The following is a 10,227-nucleotide window of genomic DNA, read 5'->3' as shown; positions in this document are numbered from 1 at the left end:
CCGTAATAATGTGTAACTGTGACTAGCCTTTTAATTTCTCTAAATTCCAACAAGTACTACTTAAAATTTCTCGCGCTACCCTTAACTGAAAACCTAATTCAAAGTGAAGAATTTCTATAACCGAATTTATTTTTAACCCAGCGGGGATTTCCACATATGAGTTTGTTTTATGACGTCACGGTTTGTTCAAATTGAACACAGGGTTTCCAAATTATTTTTTGTAAATTTTGGCAAATTATTTTTTTATCTTTTCTGTGAAAAAGTTTTTGTATAAAATAAAATGGGTGATGTAAGATAAATAAACTTATTTTTTATAAAATTTCCTTTTTCAACTCTTTTTAACAAAGGTTTTCTGTGTTTTTACTTTTAAATAGGCTAACATAGCTTTTATAAAACTTTAAACGTTAGGTAAAAATCCCAAAAAATACCCAAACTTATTTTATAAAAGAAATATTTTTACCACGTGCTTTGTAAGCAGCTCTAAAATAAGAGATTACCCAGCCAATCAGGCGCCCGCAAACCAAAGCGTTGCTATGACGAAAAGCAGGTACTTTCCAAACCGAACACATTGCGTAATGTTACAAACTGACACACCCTGTATTTTAGAAATTCTCTTAAGGTAATATTGTTAATTGTGTAAATATTTGTACAATATATTTACTTGAATTATTAGAAATTTGTTCTATTTTATTTGAGGTTTTTAACAAACAATTTGTTAATATTTTTACCTTTTTTGTATAAGAAAGAATCTAGAAAAAAGGGCAACTTTTTAATAGTTTTTTTTATTAGAAAACGCTAGAAATTACAATTAAAGAAACTACAAGGCATTAAATACTAATAAATATATAAAACACGTAAAACTTTAAAAGCTAATTACTGTTTACCTTTTTTTGTAATTAATGTGTACTGTTATGAACTTTATCCTTGTTTTATTTTAGTGTTTTTTACCCTTTTTGTTATATGAAGTAGATTTACACAAAAATAACTTTTTAAAATATTTATTTGCTGAAGTTGAGTAGTTGTACAAGCTTAAAACAAATAGTAAACTCCCTTTAAAAACTTGAGAATTTATTTTTGACAGCACAGCCATTTTTTGAGCGTGTTTTTCGTAGCATTTCGCATATTGCTTGACCCCAAGTTGTACATAATAGGATTCATGCACTCACTTAAACGTAAACAAATATAAGAAGCAACCCCAAACCAATAATCAATCAAGTAATTTTGGCTTTCGGTAACAGTTGTCCATATAAGATACACTGTGACTGGTATATAACCTAGCATAAAGGTTAGCACAATAAGACTTAGTTGAGTAAAAGTGCCGCGCTCTCTGTTGGTCTGAGAGTCTGAAATCGTTCTAGTTCGAGAAGTGACGGTTATGACCGAAATAGGTCGGTTGTTGGGTGAAACGCTGCCACTCGGTGGCATATCACTGCAAACGTTGCGCATCGGTATCGCTGAAGCTTGCCTGCGCCACCTACCGGGTAACAAATTAAACGTTAGAAACATTAAAATTGTATAAAAAAACAGCAATTTGTATTTTTTGCGAAAATAACCTTATTAAAGTAAAATATAAGTTTAATTGTTTTGTGTTTTATATAGTTACTTACTTTTGCTGTTTAAGAATAACTCTAGCTATCATTAGAGACAAAATTAACACCAACAACTCCGGTACATAGAAAAATATCGGGCTTATGATGCTTAGATAAATATGGTATTCTTTAACGCAACAGTCTGTGTTGTTGTCGTCTTTTATTGAACATGATGGCCATTTGAAACCGCTGCTTTCGTCGTCTGACAAATATTAAATATTATACACAAATGTAAATAGAAAGGAATATGGGTATCTCATTCTATTACCCACTGTTCGAGTGGTGTTTATATAAACAGTACAAGGCTAATAAAAAAATCAATTTTAAAATAATCCGATTTAGGACCAGCTTTTTTAACTCACGACTTACATTACCTTAAAGGAACAAAAAAGTTACTTTTTAGCATTAACAATACCAGTTAAATTTCACCCTACCTCTAGAAAAGCTAACATCCATATAGGTCCATGTAGGTAAGGCTACACCCACTGACACAATCCATAGAAAGCATATGTAAATAGTCACCCGTAACTTGCTGATGTTTTGCACGGAAAACGGACGTTTAACCGCTAAAAATCGTAAGATTGCAAACGAGAAAATGTGCAAGGCTGTGACGTAATTCGTCGCAAAGTCGATCATCCAATAAAAACGACCTAAACATAACAAACAAAGTTAATTTATAAAAACAGTATTTATTTTTTAATCTACTTAGTTAACCAAACAAATTAAAGTTTTAAATGGCAGTAGAATTAAAAGAAGAACTATTACTGGATTTGAGGATAACTATTTTTAATAAAAAAAGTTCTTACATAAGGGTACTCCCCACAACCACTTTTCAAAGCCCCAGGTTCGTCTATACAGCCACAATGGAGAACAAAAAACTGCTGAGATCAAATCAGAAAAACACAGGCTAACAATAAACATGTTTGATGTAGAATGCAAAGGTCGGTTCTGCATGATAACTATGATGGTAACTGCATTGCCAACTGTGCCGACTATTAGGAAAATGCCAATAAAACCTGATATTATCACGTTGGAGGCAAAAGAGGTTACGTCTAAAAATCAATACAAAAAGCACTTGAGGTTAAGACCGATAGCTTAAAATTTTTTTAGGTTATTTTGAAAGAGTTTGTTTGCAAAGCACTGCAAAACTCAAGTCTGCTGAAATAATCAGGCTAAAGATAGTTTCGTTTCCTTAGACGTTTCGGTTATTTTGGTACGACTAAAAATACTATATTGATATAAAAGCTGTTGTTTACATAAAACCTTAGCGCAAATTTATTTGAATTAATTTCCTGTTAGGGGTTATTACATTTCCAAAATTTTAAACAAAGGCTACAGTTAACAAGTTATGACATTTAAAATATACTAGATTTTTTAAAAATTTAAATATAGATCGATATTTTACTATAGCTTATTGCTATTGTCATCTTCAATTTAGTAGTAAACTTTGTGGTAATATTAAGAGACATTTTTTATAGTAAATTCTCGAAAACATCGTAAAATTTTTGCTGTTAACGACAATTTATAATAATCCTTGCGGTTTTTATCTTAATTCTCGGGCCATGTTTTTTTATAAATGAAAACAACAACATACGGGTAGTACTAGCAATTTTTGTAAATAAATATTAGTACGAAAATGAAATTAATTGTTTATCGGAATATCATGATAAAACCACAAGCGAAACCTTTGGAATTGGTTGGCGGCAATAAATGAATTAAATATTATGCTGCTACTATAAATTATTTTGCATGCTTTACGCTTATTATTTGCCTTTGTTTTAGTACAGGGGTCGGCAACTTTTTTCGCACTGCGGACCAATTTAAAACTGGAATCTTTTTCGCGGACCAGCCTTTAAAAAAAACAATTTTTTTTGCATTTTCGGGTGAAAGAAATCAATCAGTTTATTTATTTCTTCATCAAATCGATAATAAACATTTTTAAATGTTTCTACGACAAAATAAGCTTACAAATTAAAAAGAAAATACGTTTCTGTTTGTAAGCATTTAACCACTGTTTTGATAGACTCGTTTAAAACTTGAAAAAAATTGAATTCTTAAAATTTTTTGTAAATAAATTCGAAATATTTTTTTGTTTTAATTTGAACAACTTTAAACCCATTTTTTTAATATTTATGCTCAACACATTTTTTCTTATTAATTTGTTATCACTGCGAAAGGCCGACTTCGCGACCTATAAACTACGACCTAAGCCTATACCCGGCCTTAAGTTGCCTTTGGCAATATGGGTATTAATAATCAAAATAGTCTAATGATAATCTGACAACTGGGTTTCGTTTTAACAGTTATTACCGTTTATGATGCCTTACTAAAGGACGCAACAGAATGGTAGCAGTGGGAATAAAACCAATGCCCTCGTGTAGCAAAACCAAGCATTCAAACCACCAAACCGCTTCGCGGGTTAATGTTATCGTAAAACACTATCTTAAAAAATTTAATTTTTTGAAAAAATCTTTCTAAAAACACACTCTTTTCTTAAATTTTATTAGATAATTTTATAAGTTAAACTTTATAAACTTGTCTACGTACCTTGAATGCAGGCTTCACAAGTTACATTTGTTTCCATCTTATATTCCCTGTCTTAGCTCCTCGATAATATTTCTATTTGGCAATTTTTGAATGTTTACCTCTTAATATGATGTGTACCCTTTTTTGGTTACGTAACCCGCCAAGAATACGTTGACTCTTCTTAACTAATATAAATAACGGCACGTTATAATCAATAAAAATGGTTGCGTCTGAAAAGGAAACTTGAATTTGAATCGTTTTCGGAGTCAATTTAATTAAATTATGAGACCAAATAACAATAATTTTACTCTTACAATATATTGGAATAAACAAAACGCGTTTATTAACATGGAACTTACTGTTATTTATAATGTTTTTAATGTAAATACCTGTAAGGTTTTTTGTTGACCTGGAATTGTATGACGTATTTACATGGATTATAAATTTAAAATAAAGTGAAATTATGTGTGGACTAAGATTGTAATTTTTTGGTTGTAAATTCACTTAGAAATGTATCTAAAATTTTAGTTAAATCCTTTTCTTAACCCAAATAACCCTTGCCTTTTTTAATAGTTTTTGAAACTCGCAAAACTTGTATAACCTACGCCTGTTTTAAAAAATCTTTAACATCTATTTTTCTGTTAGTTAAATAATCAATGTAAATTAATGTAATTAAATAACAGATAACATTCCTTATAAAATCATTTATTTTTTTAATAGACAACTTATAACAACAGAACACACAGTTCACGAATAAAATCACAGAAAATTCGATAAACACATCAGCAGCAAAAACTTTGAGCAGTCACACAGTAAAACATATATCGAGTGTAAAATACTTACAAGGGGTTTGAATATTCAGGGCATTTAGGCACAGCATAAAGGTGGGTAAATCAAAAGCGGCAATTTTACAGCAGTTTTTATGTTAAATTCAACAAAATATGCAGTTTAAAAATTAGGCAAAAAATCAAAAAAATAAATTACTTTTTAAATAGGACAAAAACAGTTACGAAAAATACAGCATGAGATAATTAAATTTTGCATAACAAAAAATATAAATTTAACTAATTTGGGAACAAACTAGTTTTAATATCGTCAAAACAATTTTCAGTCGTAGTTCCGGTGACGTATTGGTCACGTGATGTATGACGTAACGCGCTCGAAGGTGATTTATGATTGGTCGAGGCAAATTTTGGGGCAGAACTAGAAAAAAAATTAAACATTTTGGATTAATACAACTGGATTTGACAACGTGTTTTGTACGTTATAATACATGGCAACAGATGTTACTCGTTGTATTGTTTGATTAACGATAATTGGTATTTTGCATATCATAGAAATGTCAATATTTAAAAAAATATTGAAATTCTGATACCAATAGTCATCTAGGGCAATAAAGATTATCATAAGAGCCTTTATGTCAGTGACCCCGCGCATTTTTTCAAAGTCCCATGGCTAGTCCTATTTTTATTAGCAAACATAAAAAAAAATTTTTTTTTGATGTTTTTTGTTTACCTTGGTTTATTCTCCTTGTTAGTTTCTTTATATTGAAGACCTAACGTTCTGTACAACTCACAGGTGGATGGACATTCTAGTTTATGTTTATCAGGACTTTTATGTCTCTTTGGAGAACTAAAAATATATTTTTTCATTTTTTTGTTACAAAAAATATATTATGAATTTTTTCCTTTAAATAAAAACGTTGAAAATAACCAGAAAAATAATAATAACTGACTTCTGGCAGCTAGGCATGTTTGATGATAAACTTTTTGTTCTTCTTGGTGTAATACTCTAAAAAAGTTTAATTTTTTATTTAGTTTGGTTTTGTTATAATGTCTGCCTAAAACATTAAAAATAATGGTTTACCTTTGCTAAAGAGTCGTCCAAACTTGATGATAATCTTCGTAAACTTGATTTCGTTTCTAAACAGGGAAAAAACAGGGTAAAATTGTATTTCTATTGTTTACCTGTCTAAAAACATAAAATAATTTTTTTTTTTAAATGATTTTCTGACCTCTTTTAAACGGAGTAAGTTGAAGAAATTGTTCTTGAAACCAACTTGTTTTTTCTTCTTCAAATTTCTGACGATCATCGCCGAGTTGTAATAAAGCATCAGTGTATAACTTTCTTTCCTTTATATAAAAAAAACAAATTTCAAGAAAAAATTAAAATAATAAAAAAAGTTTTAGAAAAAATTTTTAGGGAAAATTTTGAACCGTTTCAAGTGAAATTTGCTGCTGCATAAAATTCCTTTGAAGTTTTTCAAATTCTGCTTTCTCCTCAAGAAAGTAAGCATCGTCAGGGACTCCTTTTAACCCTTTTTCTTCTATAACAAAAATAGCAATTTTTTTCCTTACATAGTTAAAGTATATGTAACCAGTAGATAATGTATAAAACAAACTAAAATCTATTTAATTTTATTTAGCCTACACTTAAATCATTGCATAAATAATTAAACACTAGGATATTTATCTCACATTAGATCAATTCTAAACCAATTACATTACTCAATTTCTAACAAAGGTATTTTGCATTTGGTTTAACTATAATATTATATTTAAATACATCCTATTAAAAAATCTAATACCCTTATTACCTACTAATTAAATTGTATTTAATCATATAATGGTGGGTATTGTTGTTGATTATTTACCTTTTCCATTAGTAAAATATTCAATTAAGTTTTGCTGTTCACGAATTATTTTCTCATATTCACAAACTTTATTTACATCTAAAATAAATAATTTGGATGTTTAATTATTTATTAATTTGCCAAAACTTTAGTAGTTTTGTAAAGTCAACCTTTGTACATCAAAAACAAATCGAAATATATTTTATACTGTTTACAATAGCTAATTAAACTTATTAGTACTTATGTTTGTTTTCACTAAACAAATACGCAATTAATTATTAAGTTTTATGAACAAATATGGGGTACCATTAGTTTCAGTTTCTGTTAAGTGATTAATGTTTAAACACTTGCCTGAAGTAGAATATCTTCTTTGGGCTTCGTTATTTATTTCCTTTTTTAAATTGCTCCATTTTGAGTTAAGGCATTTCTTGATTTGGTCTTTTACCATGTCGTATGGCATTTCAAATAAACCGTCTTTTATAACTTCATTCTAAGATTGAAAAGTAGTTTTTAAAATTTAGATTATGTAAAAAACAAAAAAAACAGTTATATATTTATTAGTTTCTTATGGCCTATTACAGGTTAATTATTACAATATTGTCATTACAATAAAATAAACCAATAAATATATAAAAACAACTACAAAACTGTAAAAGGTTATAAAATCATAAATCTTATTTTTAACAACCCCTTACTACATGATGTACATCATTAAATTAATTGAAAAAGCATATAATAACACTATAGTTTTAGTTATACAGGCATGTTGTCTTTTAAAATGACATAAAACTAAGAAAACAATAATGTTTTTATAACATTGTTTCAAGTGCAACGTTTGGTCTTTTCAAACGTATCCACTTTTAAATTATGAATTACTCTCTAAATAAACAAAGCATTGAAAATTTGATATCATACTATTACCTGCTCGTTCTCGCTTTGTTCTGAATTTATTGATTCTGAAGAAGAACTGCAAAGTGAATCTAAAAAAATCAAATTTTTTTTATTAATTTGACGTTGTGTAAAATACAGTAAGACCTTCAGATGTTTAACTATTTTTAAAATTGTCAATAAATTATTAAGTTTTGGCCTTTTTATATTAAAACAGACCAAAATATAAAATAAATGCAAATATTTTTTACTTTTGCCCTTTGGTTTTTCATTTAATGCAGAAATCAACTCCTTTTGCATTTGTTTTAGGTTGGTTCTCATATCAGCATTTTCCATGGTTAACTGTCTTTGTGAGTCTTCGTAATTTGTTATCATCAATTGGTACATATCCACCTCAACACTTAAAAAAACAAAATTTGTTTAGATATATATATTATATATTGCTAAGAGTAGGACAGTCAAATTTGGATTTAAATATAAATTTAAAATTGTTTTTTTTTGTAATTTTGTGTACATTCTATTTGTCTTTTTTTTTTTCAAATGTCATTTATATCTTAATATTGTTATTGGCAGATTACTGGTAAAGCATTTAAAGGTTTGTATTAGTTAATTTGGGATTACCTCTTTTTTGCCTTTTCTGTATTCCATTTACCCCTTTTACCATTCGCTCTTTCTAACGAATTTAATATTTCAAGTTCTTGCCTTTTTTCTTTTTTGTTAGCCTAAATTAAAAGGTAATTTTTCGGTTCAGAATTAATTTTTGTTTTTTCCCATTTAAAAAGAGATATTAATAACGATTAAAAAATATTTTGCATTAAAATTTTTTTGAGTATTGTTTAGGTGGCCCAAGTACCTTAATTTTATAGGTAAACTTCTACTTAAATTAACCTGCAAAAGTTGTTGTAATTTAGCTTGCAATTTATCAACTTCTTGCAATTTTTTCTTTTTTTCATGTTTATACTGAACATCACGGGAAGACATTTCTTGAATTAGTTTCTTACATTTTTCTTGCTCGGATTTAAGTTTTTTGTTTAACGAGTCGACTCTATGGTTTAAAAGATCTTCGACGGTCGATTTTGATTTTAATTCATTTTCTTTGTCCAAAACTTCTTTCTAAAAAAAATTAAAACCTGTTCAAAAATTAAATAAAAATGCTAAAATTAAGATTTTTTTCTCTAAAATTTTGCATAGATTAAAAAAAATTATGCAAATTAAAATACGTCTTGTCCTAAAAAAAAATACAATTTTTTTTTATAAATCTATTTAAAAGTGAATTATTGTATAAGTATTTTCAGAATAATTAAACACATACTCTTGTATTTGAAAGCATATGTTTTAATCTTAATATTTCACTGTCAGCATGCTTTATATCATCAGATATATCAGAGTTTGATTGTAAAGTTTGCCGAACCATTAACATGAGGTCATAGGTTACATTCACTAATGTTACAGTAGACAGTGAATTCTCATTGCATATTGGGGGGTAACCGAAAGCAGAGAGCTCCTAATTAAAAACAATTTTGTTATAAAAGCTATATATTTTTTTTTAGATATATAAAATTTAATTTTTTAAAGCTTGACAATAATCTTTTCTATTATGCAAACTGAGCCTTTTATAAGTTTAAAAGTTATTTACTGATTTGGTAGAATTGTTTTTTTGTTTTAGAAAATAATATCTTTTGCTACCTGATCAAGAAAAAATGTTCTTTCTGTTAAGTTTTCTCTTTGACAAAAACTTGAAATTCGTTCCTCAATTTTTTCATTGCAAGGTGCTCTAAAATTTTTTTACAAAAATAAATATTAGTCAAAAAACAATTAAAAAAAAGGTTTCCAATTATTTTAAATAAATTGTATTCTAAAAAAAGGAATTTTTACCTGTAAGATATAGCAGAAATATCGGTTAAATTCATAGCAGTTTGGGTTGATAAAACCTTCTTTCTTTCTTTGTTTTTTTAACGTTAAATTTACTAATTTTTTGATATATTTAATAAAATGTGTTAAGTAATAAAAACTATAAAATTTAACAACAAAGAGGGCTAAACAAAATCTAAAAAATAAATGATTAAACTGTGTTTATTTTACGATCATTAAAATTTAAAAATCGATAAAAAAATATTTAATTTTCTAAAATAACTTATTAAAAATATTTAAAAATTATTTTTATTTTAAACTAATACATAAAACATAAGCCACTAATCCGTACTTGAAATTTCTACTCTAAAAGTTACCGTAATTAGTGTTTTTCTACTTTACCATCTGTTTGTTCTCAGCTCGTAGCCAAAACAAACATTTTCTATTTTTAAATTTGCCGAAATCTACCGCAAAGTTTATCAACAGTAGTTGTAACTAAAGTACATCTAAGGCTAGACATTTTATTCTAAAAAGTTCTTAATTTTCAACATATTATAATAATTTAAAACATTACTTATAAAGCAATGTTAATTTATTTTAACAATATTGTATAATTTTTATAATTTTAAATAAAAAATAAACTTATAAGTAAGGTCATACCCCGATTTGAAAGCGGTATTTTGATTGGCTTAAAAAAGGGGGCGTGTTATGTTTTCTTTTTTATAGTAGCGTAACCTCGTT

At 27.6% G+C, this 10,227-nt stretch overlaps 2 protein-coding genes across 2 annotated transcripts; both read right to left on the bottom strand.

Annotated features, from left to right (window-relative positions):
- Positions 1-796: 796 nt before the first annotated feature.
- On the bottom strand, positions 797-4,173 carry LOC145745075 (neurotensin receptor type 1-like). The gene is made up of 5 exons (XM_082563064.1): positions 4,137-4,173; positions 2,396-2,641; positions 2,024-2,239; positions 1,608-1,791; positions 797-1,474 (listed from the first exon to the last, which is right to left on the bottom strand). Exons 1-5 carry the CDS (start codon positions 4,171-4,173, stop codon positions 1,069-1,071), a joined length of 1,089 nt encoding a protein of 362 aa, XP_082419190.1. The 3' UTR covers positions 797-1,068.
- Positions 4,174-4,900: 727 nt separating this feature from the next.
- LOC145745613 (afadin- and alpha-actinin-binding protein-like) lies at positions 4,901-9,663 on the bottom strand. Its single transcript, XM_082563737.1, has 15 exons — positions 9,511-9,663; positions 9,322-9,409; positions 8,948-9,139; positions 8,524-8,748; positions 8,257-8,357; positions 7,887-8,035; positions 7,669-7,727; positions 7,099-7,237; positions 6,769-6,846; positions 6,332-6,441; positions 6,130-6,247; positions 5,982-6,037; positions 5,851-5,906; positions 5,631-5,747; positions 4,901-5,318 (listed from the first exon to the last, which is right to left on the bottom strand). Exons 1-15 carry the CDS (start codon positions 9,543-9,545, stop codon positions 5,180-5,182), a joined length of 1,662 nt encoding a protein of 553 aa, XP_082419863.1. The 5' UTR covers positions 9,546-9,663; the 3' UTR covers positions 4,901-5,179.
- Between the last annotated feature and the right edge of the window lie 564 nt (positions 9,664-10,227).

This window comes from Corella eumyota, chromosome 3 (assembly GCF_963082875.1).
Source record: "Corella eumyota chromosome 3, kaCorEumy4.1, whole genome shotgun sequence".
Taxonomy (NCBI): Eukaryota; Metazoa; Chordata; class Ascidiacea; order Phlebobranchia; family Corellidae; genus Corella; species Corella eumyota.
The sequence above is the reverse complement of the archived record's forward strand: the minus strand, read 5'-3'. Positions and strand labels throughout refer to the sequence as shown.